This window comes from Macrobrachium rosenbergii, chromosome 49 (genome assembly GCF_040412425.1).
Source record: "Macrobrachium rosenbergii isolate ZJJX-2024 chromosome 49, ASM4041242v1, whole genome shotgun sequence".
NCBI classification, from domain to species: domain Eukaryota; kingdom Metazoa; phylum Arthropoda; class Malacostraca; order Decapoda; family Palaemonidae; genus Macrobrachium; species Macrobrachium rosenbergii.
In genome coordinates, this window is record NC_089789.1 from 9,016,615 (window position 1) to 9,039,114 (window position 22,500).

General features: G+C 36.1%; 2 protein-coding genes across 2 annotated transcripts in view; one reads left to right on the forward strand and one right to left on the reverse strand.

Annotated features, from left to right (window-relative positions):
• LOC136832068 (uncharacterized) overlaps positions 1-12,879 on the reverse strand; it is a 74,860-nt gene extending 61,981 nt beyond the window's left edge. Inside the window, exon 1 of the mRNA XM_067092677.1 lies at positions 12,499-12,879. Coding sequence (XP_066948778.1) covers positions 12,499-12,574 — 76 coding nt within the window. The 5' untranslated portion in view covers positions 12,575-12,879. The remainder of the gene's footprint in view (positions 1-12,498) is intronic.
• Positions 1-22,500, forward strand: part of eIF3l (eukaryotic translation initiation factor 3 subunit l) — a 248,904-nt gene that overhangs the window by 122,197 nt on the left and 104,207 nt on the right. The gene's annotated exons all lie outside the window — the stretch shown is intronic.

Genomic DNA, 22,500 nt, shown 5'->3' on the forward strand with positions numbered 1-22,500 from the left:
ATTGGTATGTTGATCATCCATCATCCAATCTTCAAACATATCAAAGTGCAGCCCTCTAGCCTCAGTAGTTTTTATTTTATTTAAGGTTAAGGTTAGCCTTCATCGTGCGTCTGGCACTGCTACAGGTGCCAGCAACACAGGCCACCACCGGACATTGGCTGAAAGTTTCACGGGCCGCGGCTGAGGGTTTCATAGGCCGTGGCGTAGAGTTTCATACAGCATTGTACGGTGTACAGAAAACTCGATTGCGCCGAAGAAACTTGGGCGCACTTTTTACTTGTTTTTATCTATTTAACTATGTCTTGCTTAATGGATGGAGGCATTTAGGCTGCTAATTTGCTAATTTTAGGTGTGGCGTCGTCATCCCGCGTCAGATTGTCACCTGCCTTTGGCCAGATCGTCCATGCTTTAGCGTATCAGTCTCGGATTGGATGTGCCATTTTTTCCTCTTCCAGTTTTGTTTTCACGAGTTAGATTTGTCTTTGATATATAATATTATCGATATTTCCTTTTCGATATTTTTTTCTATTTTTCATTTTCTTTTTTCTAATCTATAGAAACTTTTCGTACGTCTCTCATTGTATAGAAATAAAATTTATAATGGTTTTGAAACATTTGCTCCGTCGTAATACAGCTCCCATAATAGAACCATAAAATCCAAAATAAATGAAAGTTTTCGGTGGGCATCACTGCCCATGGTGTGCGCTCAAACTGGTCGCGTCCGCCTAAGCAAGATCTGTGTAGCGAGCAAGACTGATAGAGGTCAGTGACCGAAATTGATAAAAGGGCAAAATTCTATGAAACGAAATGAAATGTAAAGAAATTCTGTTGGTTTTGTTTGTAGTTTTTACTACAAAAATGTCTAATGAACGTTTGTTCGTTTATTGCTTTTTTTTTATTTTGAACTGTCAGTTGAAAAATTAGCTGATGTTTTTTCTCCCGTCTTCATTTCAACGCAAAATGATTTCGCTTTTTGTATGTGACCAGCGAATGACCTCTTGGTATATTTACACGCAGAAAATTACAAGAGAAGTGGTGTATTTTCCGTGATAATAATAATAATAATAATAATAATAATAATGCGATCTAGAACCACCAGATCCTATATATATATATATATATATATATATATATATATATATATATATATATATATATATATATATATATATATATGTGTGTATATACATGTATGTAAATGTATATACATTGTGTGCATATGTGTGTATATATATATATATATATATATATATATATATATATATATATATATATATATATATATATATATATATATAGAAAACTGGTCAAGTTCATCTCCTGACCTTTATAAAGCCTGCAGAACAATTCGGAGAACATTATCAATTCGAACAGACTGCAACTTTAATCAGAGCCTCCTCCTTTCCTCCTCTGTCTTTCATCATGGCAAGAGCAATTCAGTTATGAGCGAATATCAAGAAATTTAATCTTATTGAAGTGCTGAACGTGATACATATATTTCCGTTCCTCTTCGCAAAGCAGGGAGGCGAAATTAACTGCAGTGGGAGTTAATGCGCCGAAATATCTCTGGATACTGGATGCGTGTCAGGGACGCCTATGCCCTTCGCATATTACTCCATTAGGGGTTGCTCGTGGGAGGTATAGGCTATCGCTTACAGTGGCCCCTTTTTTTTCCACAGCAGGTACATTGCTTTCAAACTCGCTGTACAACTTCTTTAATTTTGCTTCACTGTAATTTTTACTAGTCAGTCAGGGACGGGACCAGTCCTTCGGAAGAATCCTCAGTGAGTCCGGAAGTATGACTTGTTTCCCCTGCAGGTGCATCGCTTTTAAACTCGATGTCCAACTCCTTCATTTTTGCATTACTTTAATTTTTACTAGTCGGTCAAGGACAAGAAAAATCCTTCGGGAGAATCCTATGGCAGTCGGGAAATGTAACTTGTCTGGGTTGGTTAATCCACGAGAGGTCCACACACCAGGCTTCTTATTTCATTATACCTTATTACATATATACACAGGTCGCTTTTGGGCAAGGACCCACGCTGGCATAAGACCCTGTTAATCCACGAGAGGTCCACACACCAGGCTTCTTATTCCATTATACCTTATTACATATACAGGTCGCTTTTGGTCAAGGCCCCATGCTGGCATAAGGCCCTCTTCATTTGAAACATGCACCAACCGTGCGCCCTTCACACTTCCTCCGCAGTAATCAACACCCATTCACGAATGAAACAGAAATAAATTTCTGACTCACATCGGGATCGAACCAAGGCCTTTCAAATTGAAAGACCTGGGATCGATCACGATGTGAGTCAGAAATTTATTTCCCCGCAGTCTGCATATAGAGTGTGTCCAGTAAGATGCTCCTTTTACGAATGCCCTTTCCTCTCGGCAGAGTAACGCGTTAATCATTGGAGATCTCTGCATCACGGCCATTCTCAACATTCTTTGGAACATTTCCCAAGATACCTTCCTTCCTTCATTCCTCCCTTGCAAGAGAAGACGAGGGGTTTCCGCAGCAGCTGCCAATGGCACTTGTATGTTTGCAGAAGCCTTTCGTTTATAAGGCGCCCGCTGGTGGGTCATGGGCGGTGAAATATATGCGCCAGAAGCTCTTAAGGTCCCTTGGCCCTTCTTGGGATTTCCTTCTGTGCCTCTGCTAAATGGCTCTCCATACCTTTTTGCTCCCTGCTCGAGGGAGAAACGTCAGATATTCTAGCATTAGGGTCTTAGGCTTTGTAGTGACAAGCGTACCCAAAAAAAAGTGTGAAGAATTCGAGAAGCCAAGAGGGGTATTGTGGGTATTACGATTACATAGATATCTGGTAAAAAGTGACTAGTAGATTCTGTTATATAGTATATATATATATATATATATATATATATATATATATATATATATATATATATATATATATATATATATATATATATATATATATATATATATATATATATATATTCGATGTCTGAAACGTACCGCCGTTTGATATGTATCACTGCAATCTAACTGATACGAAAAAGTTCAAAATATTCAGACTTTTTTACTAAAGATATACCCTCCTTTATTCTTTGTTAGGACACGTAAGGACCATAGCTTCTTCACGTAGAAGGTATGGCAACTGATGACCTCGTCTAACTCCAGGTCCGATGGAACCAATAGCGAAGGCTTGAAAATTGTCATAGTCTAGAAAACAGAAGCTGAAAGAGGATTCTAAAGCTTTTGCTAAAGATATTTTAAATGATATAGAAACTACATCACTATCATTAGAAGCACTATTACTAAGGTTAGCATTTAAAAAGGGCATTTCATTGTCGACGGTATGTATTGTAGACAGGATTTTCAGAAACAGCATTGAAGCTCTGCTACGCCTGACAGACACCAATTCCAGTATTTGTGTAATGGAACGGGGCGATGAAAATAACTATGAAAAATGCAATCAGCTTTGGGAAATGTGTAGAACGCACACTTTGAATGTAAAGGGAAATTAGAACGCGCGCTGCCATTTAGAGAGAGGAGGTTTTAAAGCCCTTCAGCATTCCGAAGGCTGAACTTCACCACGAATAAATGCTAATTATTAAATATCATCTCAAAGCTATTATTAGCAGTCATAATGTTTCCATAAAGGCGTTTTACTGAAACTTTGATATATATATATATATATATATATATATATATATATATATATATATATATATATATATACATATATATTTGTAAGTGTATATATATACACATATGTATATATATATAAGTGTATATATATACATATATATATGTAAATGTATATATGCATATATGTACATATATATATATATATGTGTGTGTGTTTACTTTTAAATCACAAAAATGTAAGAACGTTGCTGCGACCATGCTTGGTAATAAGACGAAAGTACTTAGCATCTCATTGTTTCACTTTTCCTTCGTGGCTGTAACTTTGTTCATACACACACACACACACACTCCACTAGCTCTTTTTTTTTTCCTAGGATGAGGTTGTTAGCCCCATAACCTCCCCCACGGACATTCGAGGGGCGCATATGTACCGATGGTGTTTGACGTTTCTTGGCGGTCACACGCACACAAGTACTGACCAGTAATCCACATAATCCGAATAATCTTAGTCGGCTGTGTAACAGGATTGACCTGCAAATGCTTCATGAATAGATGAATACGAAAATACTCGTTTATATTTGGCATCATTGATAATGCGATTTCCCTTACGCAACTAGATAACAGCAATGCCTGTTCATGTTTGCTAAAATGGTATTAATGATTTAGGTTTATGAAATTTAGGCTGTCAAGCCAAGTAATGGGGCACTTTCGGCCATTCAGCGCCTAAGACAGTGAAAAGGGGGAGATGGAGCGGTTGGACAGCAAGATAAGAGATCCAGAAATTATATAAAGAAGTTGAAGTACAGGGATTTAAAGGTGGAACTGATAGGAAACCCGACAGTTGCACTACGAAGTATTAGTTAGAGAGGTTGAAAAGAAAAGCAAGACTGAGACTGAAGAAAAGAACCGAGAGCGGAGTTAAAGTCAAAGGCTGAAAAGTGGGTGCAGCAGCGAGGGGCCGAAGGGATGCTGCAAACACTCTTTAGTAATGTCTACAGTGTACCTCGTCAGGTGCACTGACGGCACTACTTAAGGTTCTTTGCAGCACCCCTTCGGCCCCTAGCTGCAACCTATTTCATTCCTTTTACTGTACCTCTGTTCATATTCTCTTTCTTCCATCTTACTTTCCACCCTCTCCTAACAATTGATTCATAGTGCAACTGCGAGGTTTTCCTCCTGTTACACCTTTCACACCTTTTTACTGTCAATTTCCGTTTCACTGCTGAATGACCTCATAGGTCCCAGTGCTTGGCCTTTGGTCTAAGTCCTATATTCTGCTCTATTCTGCTACCCCCTACAGGGTCAGATAGTATTAAGAATCGTTGGTCCAGCACTTGTGAAGGAAAGTAGAGACTGAAATTCTAATTTAGAACGCATTAAGTGCTGCCTGAAATTTAACCATTTCAGACATGCATAAATTAACAAGTAGCTGTCTCTAAAAAAAATTGTTTCCGCAACATTATTATTATTATTATTATTATTATTATTATTATTATTATTATTATTATTATTATTATTTTGGAAGCACACCCCCTTTGAGACATACTTTCTGTTCAAGTAAATATTATTATTATATTATTATTATTATTATTATTATTATTATTATTATTATTATATAGCAAAGAAAGCTCTCGTGTAATGAAATAACTGAATTGAATTGTGAAGAAAACGAAGAAAGTTAAAACCAGTTTAAAAAGTATTAATAATGAACAACCAAGTAAATGCTATTAATAATAATAATAATAATAATAATGACATTCACTGAGAAGCACTATCTTCCCTTCCTAATGCCCATCACAACGCCAATGATTTTCACGTTCAATAAATCAATTAATCTTTCTATTTTTCCCAGCGGGGCTTTCTCCCATTAAATCATTTTGGGCTTTACTCATTCTAGGCCTATCTGGCTCGTTAGGACAGGGCTTCCCCCTTCTCTATCTCTAGAGAATAAGGGCCGCTTCCTTCCATAGATTCTCTAGAAACTGGAGTCTAGACATCTCTGTGGATTCAGTTACTGAATGCGAAGAAGAAGCGCCGAATTATGCTGTCAAATGTGGAAATTGTGGGTCTCTTGGTTAATTAAATTTTCTCGGTATTTCCTACGTTATTCGTGGTTATTTCAGTTCATATTGTCTGGATAGTGTTAATAGGATTTAGCAGTGTATGTAAGAGGTATTATTTTTTTTTAAATGATGGCTGGGTAAGATAGGAATGAACTCTGTTAGTAAATGTTCATTATCGGTTCTTGTGGTGGTGCGTCTGCACTACAATAATACACGTCATAACATACTTCGGAAACTTATTGCATAAGTACAGCGCACATGTAGGGAACAAATTAGCCGCCGTAATAGGAGAACAAATGTTTGTGACATGTATTCTTCAACTGTGAACGAACCTAAGATTTCATTCTTGCAAGGTTGTACCACCCGACAAGCACGTGAAAATAGCAAGCCTCTGGGTTGCCGTAGCCAAACCTGTCAGCAATGGAAGCAAGGATTCTCAGTCATTCAGTGTCTGTGAGATCGTGAAGCTTAACAGACGCAACGTGGATGGATTAAGAAATAGCTCGTAAAATGAGCTATTTATTAGTCCAGTATTTGACGAGAATGTTTTATTCAACAAGTCTGCGTTCCTGAGTCGGGTGTTGCGCAATTCATCATTTGCTATGCAATTTGTTTTTAAGGTAATTGTATATTATGCAATATTTCTATTTCAAAATAAAAGTTTCCCTGGAGTGGAATTGACCTATATATATACAGATCACAAAAATCAGTATGATTTTTTTTACTGGTCATAAACCTACACATGGCTCCTTCCATTATACAGTTTAGCTGACCAGTCGGTTAAACCACAAACTTCTTTTTCCATTTTTCGCGCATCTAACCGCGCCACGTTCATTTCATTTCACTTGCCTAATCGATCGTACTCTCGGAATATTCTCACCTCCTGTTTCATCTTCTGTGGCGCCGATATTTGGCTTCCTTTCAGCTCTCGTTGTAATAATTCGGACAGGGACTGCTGAGTCATTCGTCATAAGCCTTCATTATCATTTATGCTTACTTCGCTCACGTTAGATCCAGTCCTCCCCCTGATTCATTTTTCCACATTTGTCATGTTTTCTCCTGCATTATTCATTCTCCTATGATTAAGAGACTCGCGCTGGTTCGGGTGTTGGGAGATTGATAGTCTCGATCAATCTCGGTCACTGTTAACTGATAACGGTGCCGCCCTTAAAAAGATGCAGGTTATAGGATCCAAGATACAAGGTCGGAGAGTTATACATTTTATAAATGAACAGAACAGTATGAAGGACCCTGTTATCACAAATTTTTCACTTCATTTTTATTGCTCCCCCATTCAACATTATCGTAAATTATCTTTTTCAAAACGAATAGGTTTTCGCCATGTCTTCCTCTCCGTGGTGGGTAGTGCCGTCAGTGCATTTCACGTGGTGCGCTGTAGGCATTACTTTGCAGCGTCCCTTCGGCCCCTAGCTGCAACCCCTTTCATTCCTTTTCCTGTACCTCCGTTCATATCCTCTTTTTTTCATCTGACTTTCCACCCTGTTCTAAAAATTGTTTTATAGCGCAACTGCGAGGTTTTCCATCTGTTAAACCCTTCAAACCTTTCTACTCTCAACTCCCATTCAGCGCTGAATGACCTCATAGGTCCCAGCGTTTGGCCTTTGGCCTAAATTCTATATTCCGGTTCCAATCCGTGTCTTCCATGACACACATGCACGATACGTACGCGTATCAGTCCTGAATGGGTGTCGTATCACAATAACACATTTATAAGAAGTCTACTACACATACGTAACTGCACCGTGCCGATGCTACGCGTTTCTTGTTCAGAATGGCTAGAATGACATTTTAAAGCGTGTCCACACTGCACTCAAACATGTCACAAACACACGGTGGCAACTTATCGCACGCACATCACTAACAGGTTGAATACAAATCAACGATTTGTTCGTAGTCTTAAGCAGTGCGCCATACGATTATCCAACAAGTCATAAACACATGCTAGCATTATATAGCACACATATCAACGACTTATTGGTAGTGGTAGCCCTAACTAGTGTATCATACGATTATCCAGCATTTGCCAAAGATCCACTCTCCACTAACGGTCGCGTTGTCAGGCAAAAGACATCTTTCCTAGAACCATCAAAGAAACACGTGGGAAAATATAGCGCTCCTTAACAGACATGCGTATTGTGTACCAAGTGACAGTATTGATGGCAATATTGAAGTCGTGCGTATTTATTTATGCAGCTTCATGCGCGCGCGAACACGCGCGATTTCAGCTTCGCTAAAGAGTTTTAATTGCCCGGCGAATAAAAATGACGGCGAGATGCTAATAGCCTCCAGAAAAAGTGGTCGCGTGACGCCGCTTTCAGTGAGCGCGGAAGAGCAACCCAGGCCTCCCTCTTTTGATATGTTGCGGTTCCACAGGCTTTTCGTTTTAAGCAATTCGGTACTGGTGTAATTTGGGCTACCTCCAACTAGCTGTTTTATATTATATAAAACCAACCGTGTGCTGGCGCGAACTCTTGCTTCTAGAGAAGCGTGTAAATTGCCCACCAATATATGCCCCTCTAATATCTTTTCTTCTTCTTCTTCTTCTTCTTCTTCTTCTTCTTCTTCTTCTTCTTCTTCGAACGGAATCTCTTCACTCAAAAGGCAAGGAATGGGTAAGCTCCACTTACTTCAGTTACTACAGTAATAACCTTAATTGTGTCGTCTCACAGTCTAGAGTTTTCGATGGTCTAATATATTAAAGACATGTTTTACATATCACATTGGTGCAGTTTTATAATTTTCGATTTTATACGTGGATAAATAATCTTGGTTTGAATATTATTCTGCTTAAAAAATAATGTTCTTTTATCACAGTTGCTTATCAGTAACTGCCATTTTTGTTTAGCGGAAAATTGTCGAGTTAGCTTTGCTGCTAGATCTTGTGAATTCAACTCTGAATTAATCATGACAGTTCTGATTTATATATAACTCTTAAAGGAATAATCAGTACCTATGTTATGTGTAAGTGGGTTACGATATGTATGGGTGTATAACTATATTCAGCTATATTCATTGTTTTCAATGTAAACAATAGTTTTCATTCGTTCGTGTGGTTTTGAGTGTCATTAATCGCACTTATTGGGTCCTGACTGCTTGGGCCATTTCGGGACTAAAGTCGCGGGCACTGTAGGCGTTACTTAAGGTTCTTTGCAGCGTCCATTCGGCCCTTAGCTGCAACCCTTTTCATTCCTTTAGGTGTGTCTCCGTTCATTTTCTATTTCTTCCATCTTACTTTCCACCTTCACTCAACAATTGTTTTAACATTATTCTCAGCGCTGAATGACCTCATAGGTTCCAATGCTTGGCATTTGGTTTAAAGTCTGTACTCCAACTCCTGACTGCTTCCATTAGATCGGACTCTATATATGTGCCAGTGTTAATATAGGCCTCATCATACAATAATCATACGTGGAACAAAACTCTAGAACTCTGTAAAAGAACGCTGTACAGAATTCTAGAACTCTTTAAAGGAACTGATAACTCTTAAAAAAAAACTCTGACTAAAAAAATATCTAGAACTGCAAAAGAACTTTAGAACTCAGTAAAAGAACTTTAGAACTCTAAAAGAACTCTACAAAAAGCTCCAGAATTCTGCAGAACTCTAGAACTCTAGAACTCTTTAAAAGCCATTTGACCGACCATACGTTGAACACCCATTCTCGTGGTCAGGTCGGCAACGTGGCCTTGTTCTGATACTCGGGATCCAGACGTCAAATTACTTCATACTTCTTTCATTTGTATCTAGGGCTTTGTAATGACAAGCGTATCTAAAATGTGTGAAGAATTCGAGAGGTTAAGAGGGCACTGTGGCTATTACAATTACATACGTATCTGGTGTAAAGTGACCAGTAGATTCTGTATGTACACCTGTACTTGTTCCTGTACAGGTCTAACTCAGTGGTTCTCAACATTTTTTGGCCCTTTCACCATATGCCAGAATGTCATCCCACCTCCCCTCCCCCCTTTTCCAAAATTGTCTGCCTCAAAAGGTGCATTCCAAATAATATGCAACAAAATACTAACACGAATACACTAGCTAGCAGAGAGAAAGCCCAGCGTGACCTCTCAGTAGCGTGAACCGATGCACGCTGCGTTTTGTGTGGTCCTAGAGCCAGTTTGAGCCTGCTAGTCTGTGGTCACGATTCCCCCTGAAACTCTGAAATTCACCTCCCCCGGTTGAGAACCACTAGCTACCTAACACATCGGGTCCTTCCAAACTTGATTCCGATTTCTGCCAGACTATTTCCATCACGTTTCCCCGGCGTCATTACATTGTCGGGGAAGTTTGGACTGTCGCTCACGGTAGAAAAATCAAGGCCGCTCCTGAAACCTAGTTTTTATTTCTTTTTTTCGTTTTTCCTTTTTTGGGGGGATCTGGTTAGGGCCATACAAACATTCTTTTGGGCGGTAGGAGATATGTGACTTGTTAATACTTTACTAACATGGTGTGTTTTGTTTGGACGGGATTGAGCGTTTTAAAAAATATTACCTGAATTATTATTACTTTTTATTTTTCAACTCTGTGTTCATTTTGTTCTTTAACTTGATAATAGGATACGTAAGTCTTTTCCAGTTGCCATTTTAGATTATAATTATCATTTTGTGCATTACACCAATGAACATAATGTTATAAGATTTCAAATCTAGCGTTCATTTCCTGCTGTCAGTTGATAATACGAGGTGACAGCTTTTTAAGGTACTTTGTGATTTTCTGCAGAATGTTTAGGAAATTTTAGTTAATATAGTGTATAGTTGATATGTAAGTCGTGTTTGCATTTGACGATTTTACTCGGTAATTTCTGCCGTGACCAGAAACCGTAATTGGGTTACTGTATATCAAATTCACTTTCGGTTTTATTTACAATTTTCTTTACACCCTACGGCTCGCTCCAGTTTTCAGATGAATTTCGTTAAAATAATGCCATTGTTTTTTTATGATGAGAGTGTTTTTATATAGAAATTACTTCAGATGACAAAAATTTTTAGGTGATCACCTTTTAAATTCCTACGAAGCCTCTTTCTGGCCATTGATAAGGATGTATCGAAGGGCCCAGGAAAGAAGACTGCGGTGGTTTGGTCACGTCATGCGGAGAGACGATCATCCGTGTGAAAGGGTAATTAAGAACATGGAGGTGGAGGGAAGGAGAAGAAGAGGGAGGCCGAAGTTCAGAAGGAAGGATAAAGTAGCGAATGGTGGCAAAAGCTGAAAGGAAACAGCGACCCAATTTAGAAACAGGTAAAGCTGAAGAAGAAGGAAAAGATAAGGTTGTATCATTTAGGCATCGGCAAGATAACAAATCCGACCATTTGCTGCATAGATCGACAGAGGCCTAACGGGTTTGAACGGAATGTTGTAGTATCGCTTCGTCCTCACAGGCGATTCGAACCCCAACGGACTTGCTAGCAAAGACCGATGAAAAGGAGAACTTCTTAATGACCTTATATAGCCCAAGTCTGATGGAGACAAAAAATCAAATATATATATATATATATATATATATATATATATATATATATATATATATATATATATATATATATATATATATATATATATATATATATATATATATATATATATATATATATATATATATAAGAATGCTATAGAAAATGTCAACGGAAATAAGTAGTGAATTGGACATTATAACCAATCCTTTTGTTAATCATAATTTACGTTGAAACTTTGTCGTAGAAAGAGTATATTTTAGAAAGAGTATATGGTCGGAAATTTTAATCCTGTTCGATTAAATGATTATTTTACCGAATTTTTAATGGCAAATGTGGAGAATACAATCAACCAATGTGGGGGGGGGGGGGGAGTGGCGCGCCTGGCTGAGCGTGCTACACAGGGATCACACTTGTTAGGTCCGTAGATCGCTCCGGGCCCACCGCCCTCAGTTCCATTTAGTGGTCACAGATTTTAAGGTAGATAATTCATTTGTAGTTGTTATTGCACTATTGTAAAGATTCCTGTTGAAACATAGATTCTTGAGTAATATAAATGGCCGGGATCTTTTTGGGGGTGGTTTAAGAAAAAGGGTGTAGGGCAAGCAACCCCGTCCCTAAAGACTTTCCTCGGACTGAGAAGGTAGCCTCTTCTGGCGGCACCCCCACGCCCCTCCCCACCGCCCACATAATTGAAAAGGCATGAAGCGAAAAAACACACACACACATATATATATATATATATATATATATATATGTATGTGTATTGAAAAATAACTAGACAACAGATAACTCTAAATATAGATATGCATTAATTAATAATACCAATTAAAAACTTGCGCTTCGAACTTCATGAGGTTTGAGTTGCATAAATTGTAGATTTTTTTTCCTGAATAACTACATTTTGAAAGCAAAGGCGGGTATTTTTCAGTAACTGTATGCATGAATATAAAAAAAAATTATTTATACTAGCTTTGACAAATTAGCAATTAAGTCGACTGTGGTCGCTATCAAAAAATGACATTATTTCTCATATCACAGAATCGCGAGTGACAAATATCCTGCGATTAAAAATTATATTAAATTCATATCTCGTTCATAGACAATATATGCTCATTAATAATAACAATAGCAGTAATAAAATCATCATTTCTCTCAGCATGAAATTATGATTGACATATGTTTGGAATAAAATATGAAAACAGTTTTAGTTCGTTTCAAATGACGAACGTCAGGTGTTAGGAGCAAATGACCCCGGAGGATGCACCAGCTGACTTGGACATGTCAGATTGATGTGACGTATTAGGACTCGAAATCCACGACGCTACAAATAAAGTGAGGACTTACCTACGTGCAAACAAATGGCAGTAGGAATGATGAGCGCGAGCGATATTATCCTCTTCTGCTGGAGGACCATCCTCATGGCATCGCCGAAAGTGGAGAGAAGGACACACGCATAACAAAAACAACGGGAGCAAATATATATGTATATATACAAAAAGTTACTGAAAAAATAAATGGAGGACTCGATTCACAGTTCAAAAAGTTGGCCGCTTCAATTCGCGTTCAAGAGCTCTTTCAGTGCGCTGCTCAAAGCTGTCGGCGGGACTGAGGTCGAAGGTTTTACATTGGAGCGTCCACGAAGTCGAGAGGATGGACAGAGAGAGCGAGAGAGGGTGAGAGAGAGAAGCAAAGAGTCCTTCACTTGACAACGCCCGTCGTGACACTGCTGCCCGAAGCCCAGGCACAGCCACAGGAGGAGGAGATGCCGCCCCAAGAAGGCCCTCTCGCTCTCCTCTCCTCACCTCTCGCTAACTTTGTCAGGTCATGCGCCGGAAAGAGCCACAAACAAAGTTCAACAGCCGCTGACAAACTTCGTCTGCGTTCCGTGCGGCGGCCGTTATGTACACTGTATCTGTTATTATTATTATTATTATTATTATTATTATTATTATTATTATTATTATTATTATTATTCAGAAGATATATACCCATTCATACGGAACAAGCCCACAGGGGTCATTGACTTGAAATTCGAGCTTCGAAAGAATATAGTGTTCATTTGAAAGAAGTTATTATTATTATTATTATTATTATTATTATTATTATTATTATTATTATTATTCAGAAGATGAACCCTATTCACATAGTACAAGCCCACAGGGGCTATTGACTTGAAATTCGAGCTTCCAAAGAATATGGTGTTCATTTGAAAGAAGTAGGCTAACTGAGGGTAACAGGAAAAGCAGAAAGAGATCAGTTATTGGAAAAGAAATATGAATTAACAAATTAATAAATACATATGTAGATATAAATGTAATTAATTATTAAAATACGAGGAGAATTGCTCAAGGGTAGTAAAGAAGTGCATTTTGAAGTTCCAGTTGCACAACGTCCTCAGGGAGACGATTCCATCGTGTTTAAAGAATCACAGAAAATTTTTATTTACATGAAGTAAGCGCTGTGGACAGTGGGTACTTATATTATATTATATTTGGTTAGAAATGATTGTTATAACTTGTCTTTTCGGTAGGGACATGGGCGCATTAATAAAAAGCAAATCGTCGGATAAAGAGATAATATACAATGCATGTTGTACATTAATTCATTTTGGGTTGTAATTAACCATATTTAGTCCCGTATTCCTTTAATTCACTATTATTGTTTTTCGTTTATGTGTCGTGGGCACACGCGCAATCACACACACACATACACATACATACATACATATACAGTATATATGTATATATATATATATATATATATATATATATATATATATATATATATATATTAATATAAGGTTTTGCCACTTACACGCTTGATATTTTTTTCATATTCACAAGTATCAAGTTATAAATTTTGGTTTATATCCAGTTCACTATACATCGGGAATAACTTACGCCCTAGGAGAATTTATAACGATAAGTGCTTCGTCTGCGGCAGGATTCGAACCGATGCCTGCTTTAGAAACAACATAGCCAGTGACTTAGACCACTGAGCCATGGCTTCGTTGTTTCCCAACCAGGCGGCAATTCGAATCCCGAGGTATAGGAAATCGGATATTAAACGATATTTGTGGCTTATTTTATATATAATATATATTTATATATATATACATACACTCAATAAATGCATATATATATATGTATATATACTGTATATATATACATACATACATATATATGTGTATTTATATATATACTGTATGTACATATTATATATATATATATATATAATATAACACCATACATACTGTACACCCTTACATACACACGCGCACACACAGTCACGTCCATTTTGTGCGCGCGTGCACATGTAAGTGAAGAGGACCCATTAAAAAGCAGTAGATTAAGAATGCAATATCATTTCCATACAGTTCATTCCAAGCGTCCGGCATTTTAATGAGTCTCTCTCCTTTAAATTTTATATTACTGCAGTGATACTTTCCTGCTTTATGTATGTTCATACATACATCATGTATGTACATAATTCTTTCAGTTTATGTATGCACATATATATATGTATGTATAACTGAATCACGAAAATATGGAAAGTGATAGATATATATAAATAAAGATAAAATCCACGAAGGAAAGGAAACACCAGGTGCTGCGAGGCCTTTCGACTGTCTGTCGTCCTTTACTAATCAGTCTGCTAAGTAAAGGACGACAGGCAGTCAAAAGAATTTAGCACTCCAGCGTTTACCTTTCCTTCGTGATTTTATCTTTATTTATGTAGATATATATATATATATATATATATATATATATATATATATATATATATATATACACACATACTGGTATCAGTCTATCTGTGCATCTATCTACCTATCCGTCTATTATCTATCTCTATTTATACAATAGATAGATGGGTAGACTGATACCAATATATATATATATATATATATATATATATATATATATATATATATATATATATATATATATATATACAACTCCTAACACCATTCTGCTACTAAACAGGGATAGCACCAGAGAAGAACAGTACAGCAGTCACTGTTACACTCGTCCTTTAACTGACGAATCTATGATTCATATATTGATAACGTCAGTTAGATAAAGGTATGCGGAGACAGTGATTATCCATACATAAACTGTGATTGCATTTGTCGGTGTAAGAATGCAACTTTTCTAAATGCAAAATTAAATAACAAAATGCAGATATGGCTGAAAGATGTTGACTGACAGGACTGTTATGGAAGTTGTACTTGGAGACTTGAACCAGCACGTGTAGTTTAGATTTCTGACACGCTGGAAGAAAGGAAAGAATGCTGAAGGAAGAGAATTAGACCCGATGCAGAATTACTCATTTGTAAAGAGAGCTTGATCATCTGCAATGAAGCACATGTATATTTTACCACCTTTTATCATTTGTAATGTATTTTTATGAACGCAGTATAACTGGGAGTATTTATAAAGTGTGTATTGATGAAATTAATGTTTCATGAAGAAATATTGATCATAGATTTTAGTTCTGATGGTCTATAGCTAAGTTTTGATGTTCTATAGCTAAAAACTTCATGTGACTTGGAGGACCTTTGATTTTGGAACTCCAGTTAACCCTATTAAAAATAAGTCAGTTCCCGAATTAAGCATACCATAACTCGCCCTTCTTTGCCCTGCATACACACGCACGCGCGCGCACAGGCACCCAAACGCATGCACAAGTCCAAAAAAAGAATACAGCATTTGGAATTGCAGTCAGTCAAATTTCATAAGCAACCACCCGTGAGACACAATTATTCTCGTGCGATAATCCCAAGACCAGCAACTGACTTGCATTCAATATTTCGAAGGCCATAAATCCTCTATCTTATCTACAACCAACCAGTTTGATTCTTCGACATTTTAAGTAAATAAATAGGCGATTAAGGAGAATTTTATCCTTCATATAAAATATGGAATTCTTACTAAACTATTTTCGAGCACATTGCAAAAGGAAATGACCCTGACCTTTGATAAAAGTTGAACTATTTTAAGCCATACGAAGTCTCCAGCTCTAGGGGTCAAAAGGCCGCTCGGTTTACGGCCTCGAAAGGTTAAAATAAAATCTTATCTCCGCTGGTCAGAGAAATACGGCAAGTAAATACGTAGAACCTTGTTACCCCAACTTTTAAGAGGTTCATCGGTGCCACAGTAGCGGCGCTTCTTGGATATTATACGAGTTTGCATGATTCTGAAAAACAGCTGACAGTCAACATTGTCAAAAACACATCGGCAACCTGTTCCATACATATTACAAACAGTTTGAAAACAAGCTAACGGCAGAATTCCTAGGCGAATGCTGAATAATCGTATGAAGCGCTGGTTAGGCCACCAATAAGTTGTTGACTTATATCCAACATGTTTCTGAAGTGTGTGTGCGATAGGTTGCCGACGTACGTTGGGGACATGATTTGCTTCAGTGTGGACGCACCATAAAGAATACGTGGCGATGCTGCCAAGTTTTAGATACTGACTAGGTAAAGTAATAAATATGTGCAGATAAAATTTTTGAAAACAACCTCAAATTGTTTACTTTTGGTATCATAACCTGAATAAAAACTTAAAATAGTAACATTTTCCCCCTCACAAAAAATTTATCTTGTTCTCCTGAGGATGTTCCATCCCAGATGCTGACAGCTTGAATTTCAACTACCCTGTTAAATCTGCGTTGACAACAGGTCAGGTGGGCTGCTTTCTCAAATGAAAGGTAACCTGGCATTTACATTGCTACAAAATTTTCCACGCCAGACGAGTAATGCTTGCTGGTTAAATTGCTAGCTTGCCGAGTCAGTGTGCGGAAGTAACTCTCTCTCTCTCTCTCTCTCTCTCTCTCTCTCTCTCTCTCTCTCTCTCTCTGTTTATACGGAATGTTCAAAAGAGGAGATTCTTTATTTGCAAGCCTTCATCTCTGGTTCCTCGAATATGGAGGCAGACGAGCCTCTGAAAGCTTAGTAATGAAGAATTCCCACTTTTGAAGTTTATATATGTATTATTGAGTTCCTCTGTGAACACATACATATACATACATACATACATATATATAATATATACATATATGTATATGTATAATATGTATATATACGCATACATATACATACTGTATACATATATATGTGTATATATATGTGTGTATATATATATATATATATATATATATATATATATATATATATATATATATATATTTAAATGTGTATGTACTTGTATAAGATACTGAAATATAAATCCTTGACCCCTTAAAACTCGCAGAGGTTTGATAGTATTCCTCGTCTTCCGCTCAGGAGAGAGATTCATGCCATTCTTATGATAATTCTTTTCGGGCGTATCTCCTTATCAGGCGTCAAGAGACCAGCCCCTGAGTCAATGAAACAGTCCTCTCGCTGGAATTTCAGCTTCAGATCAGTCCCTCTGGTGGAGCTTAAACCCGAAAAGGATACACTTCAGTTAATCTTTGTATATTTTATTAGTTACCCGGAGTATATTTTTGTTCTCTGAGTTATCAGAACTGAGGTTTTTAAGAATGCCATTTATGTATATGTATATATATATATATATGTGTGTGTGTGTGTGTGTGTGTGTGTGTGTAAAAATATGTATACATATATATATATATATATATATATATATATATATATATATATATATATATATACACATATATATATACACACACACACACACATATATATATATATATATATATATATATATATATATATATATATATATATATATATATATAGCGATGGTGCCAGAAAAGGTAAGCATCCCATGTCCTCTATCTTTTGGGATGAGATTGCTAGCCTCATACATATTTTAACCCCTGTTGCTACTACCACAGTCTTCTAACCACCAAAAAAGTAAGTATAGCTTAGTTTTACCAGACCACTGAGCTGATTAACAGCTCTCCTAGGGCTGGCCCGAAGGATTACACTTATTTTACGTGGCTAAGAACCAATTGGTTACTTAGCAACGGGACCTGAGTTATTGTGGAATCCGAACCACATTATAATTGAGAAATGAATTTCTATCACCAGAAATAAATTCCTCTAACTCAGGTAACCTTTTCAGTGCTCAGGTTAAGGGTGACACAATGAATTTTAAGTACTTACACATCTGCTTGATCTCGTCCAGGAGTCGAACTTGGGACCTCTTGTTGTGTAGGTGAGCGTTAGTGAGCATACCTTACTAACATATATATACATATATATATATATATATATATATATATATATATATATATATATATATATATATATATTCTGATATGCCCCTCTTAACTTCGCTAATTCTTGCTTTTGGATATGCTTGTAACTGTGCCGATAGATCAAAGGGAAGAATGAAGAGCCTGTACAACCGGCCGCGGGAAGCGAACCCGTTACCTTAATCACAATGCCCTCTTAACCTCTCGTAATTCTTCGTTTTCAGATTTTTTGGATATGCTTGTAACTACAAAATAATCTGCCGATAGATCCAAAGGGAAGTAATTCATAAGCCACAATGCCTGTGAATTCAATATGTTTGTAACTACGAAGCCGATAGATCCAAAGGGAAGAATGAAGAGCGAACCGGCCGCGAAGCCAACCTGAGTTCCATATGTGTCTGGTAAAAGTGACCAGTAGATTCTGCATATATATTTCAGCCTAAAAAACAATAAAAACGATTGCCCACTTGGCTACGATGGTGAGGATGGGTCTATTCCAGCTCTAATAAATATATCTGAAAACGACAGGTATATATATGTACGAGAGGTGATAGACTTTTATCCTTCTCGTGGTTAGGTGGGCAACGTGACCTCCTTTGTGATTAAGGTAACTCGGGTTCGCTTCCCGCGGCCGGCCGTCACAGGCTCTTCATTCTTCCCTTTGGATCTATCGGCTTCGTAGTTACAGGCATATCCAAAAAAAAATAAAGAATTAGCGAAGTTAAGATTGCATTGTGGCTATTAGAATTACATATGTGTCTGGTAAAAGTGACCAGTAGATTCTGCATATATATATATATATATATATATATATATATATATATATATAGAGAGAGAGAGAGAGAGAGAGAGAGAGAGAGAGAGAGAGGTAAACAAACAGACAAACCCATCACACACCCCTACATTCACTGCTTACATACGTGAATAAACCTTTGCGTGTTTATTGTAAAGAGCCTCAAATTCCCATTGATAAAGCATAGGTGACCACTGACAGATTCCAAGAGCATTTAAGAAAGAAGAAGGTTTACCAGAGGTAACGGGGATAGCATTATATATTGTGGCCAATGGGCAAAGGGAATAAGTGACTGCCATTTAGCCGAGCTTTGGTTATGTCTGTGACTAAGAAAGTATTCTGTCCTAAAACAGAATCGCTTAATTTACGGGACCATTACATTATGCAAGGGTTGGAAATACTCGGACTATCTTAAATTTAGACGAGAGGCGTGAAGCTGTATTCCATATTTCCAAACAACGTAAGTAAGGCAAATTACACTATAATATACTGAACTTGGTCAAATCTCAACCATCCTAGTCCAAAATATAAATCTTATTCACACAAACAGCTTCTGAGAACCAAGAAAGAAGAAAGGAACCCTCAGAGGAAGATGACGAAATCGGAGAACAGTCAACAAGGTCAGAAAATATTAGATTCTTTCGCGAAATAGAGGACTCGATTAGAATTATGTTTTCCCCCCTTCCTTTGGAATATCTCTCACGGATTCCAGGAGTCAACTGAGGTCTTGATTGGGCCATTAGAATGTTTAGATTTGATGCCATTGTTTATTCGTACAATAATTGTCTCATTGTGCGTACTGTCCAATGATAAATGTATATAAGCTACCTAATACCCATTACTAATGCTATAACAGTTTCTCCTCTCTCTCTCTCTCTCTCTCTGTGTTGAAATAATTGATCATTGACCTTTGAAATTTAAGAAATGCTTTTGCATGGTCTACATTCATTATTATTATCTAATCTCTGTTTCAAATCAGCTCTCTCTCTCTCTCTCTCTCTCTCTCTCTCTCTCTCTCTCTCTCTCTCTCTCTCTCTCTCTGCAATGGCTTTTTCGCCTTTTGAAGTAAGCTGTCACTGTTATTGCCTTCAGTGTACGTTTTCTTTCGTGTCACTTAATCATCAGTTTCTTGAAGTTTGTTTCGTTTCAGTGGAGAATTTCCTACATTACAGTGCAAAATTGAATCAACTTGGCTCAGGCAGCGTTCATTATTATTATTAATAAATTCTGTTTCAAAAAAGCTGGCAATCACATGAAAAATGATTATTCATTGACAGAACGGTCATTCAACCTCACACCTGTTAATAAGTTAACATTCTCCATCAAACAACTTTAACTGTATAATATATATATATATATATATATATACAAATACATATTTATATTTACATACATATAATATATATATAAATAAACACTGTTTTTAAATTTAAATAAAAATTTATTTTTACATTCAAAATTTATATATTATATATAATATATATATATATATTATTGTTACAATGTGTTTACCAAGTAACTGGTTATTAAACAAACTAATCTCAAAATTCAAAATTTAATCAAGCACTTTAAACCAGATACCTTTGAAAGAAAATCTCATAACAATAAAAATTATGAATCTGAGTACAAAAATCTAAAATGGTAACAGTGAAATCCATTAAAAATGCTTACTAATCAAACACAAACAAAAAATCAAAAATAAGTTTATCAGAACAATTTGTGATATACCTTATCAACAGTTAAACAAGAAGTATACTAGAGTAAACTTTATAAATCACTCCATCAAACAAAAGAAACTTTTGACCTGGTCTTAATTCACTTCAGCAAAACTAAAGGAACAAAACATGTTTTCGTACTTTTCCTTATTCACACAATTAATCCTATTCACTGGTAGTCAATAAATGAAACACTGTTTTTAAAAAACTTTAAATAAAAATTTATTTTTACATTCAAAATTTATAATTAGAATTCGTGAATTCTGTAAAAATTTACTATTACTTGAAAACAACAAGAAATTTAACTAATTCTTGAGTTAAATTATTAAACAAAACTAAATCACAAAAGACTTCAACTTATCAAGAAATTGAATTAATCAAGACAAATTTAAACTATCAAAAATTAGATCTTAAAGATTTGAACAGAAAATCTTAGTAAATGAAAATTAAATCAAGTATGCAATCTTAAATTATCAAGAAATATTTAAAATGCTAAGTAAATAAGTGTTAAATCACCAATATATAGAATGTGAAAAACCAAGAAATTGCAAACACAATAACACTCTTACAACAATTACCAAAATAATTTCATCTGAGGCAAAAAATTTTCTCAATATACCTTAAAAATTATTCCATGGTAATAAAATTTTTAAAAATAAAATAAGATTAAAACAAGAACTTGACCTTACAAGGCAAGCTTATAGGAAACTTTCACAAAATCGCAGCTGCTTGAGTAAACAAACAAGCAGTTATAAAAAACTTTTTTTTTATGTTGGTACCGTTGTTTTATAAATATATACAACTTTTCCTACATTCAGATCTCAAAATTTAAAATTTAATATCAATGACCACAAATATTTTGATTACGTAAATAATTTCTCTCTTTTGAAGAAAGAGAAAGAGAGAGAGAGAGGGAACCAACACAAACGGTCTCTGAAAGCAGAATGAGTAAACTTTAGGATTGCAGTAGGAAACGAAACAATCAGATGACATCATTACTAAAGCATTTTGGGAATGAGATACGTGAGAAAGTTCTAGTAAAAGGAAGATGACGTCGCTTCTTGCAAAACATTTTAAACGCAATCGGGACAATACATGTAACATTGTGAAATTTTTCGTCTTCTTCTCATATGGGACAAAGCTTTTTCAGAAATCTTAACACAATCAAAACAGACTGCAACTGGCTAACTATGACTGGCATGTTCGTTACCCGATACCAGACACCAGAATTTCTTCATATTTCTTGAACTTAGATCTTAAGGCTTTGTAGTGACAAGCGTATCCAAAAAAGCTTGAATTCGAGAAAGTTAAGAGGGCATTATAGTCTATTACAGTCATATATATATATATATATATATATATATATATATATATATATATATATATATATATATATATATATATATATGGATATATGCATATATATATATATATATATATATATATATATATAATATACTCTCTTTGAAAAAGTAATTCCAAAAATGTAGATCTTGCTATGCATTTATAAGACAAACAGTAGTTTAATGAATGATATATACCACTGGCAAAACTAGCTGAAAAAAGGTTACCCTAAGCATTACTATTGTGATTCTCTAGAACCTGTTAGGTTTCTTCACATGATAA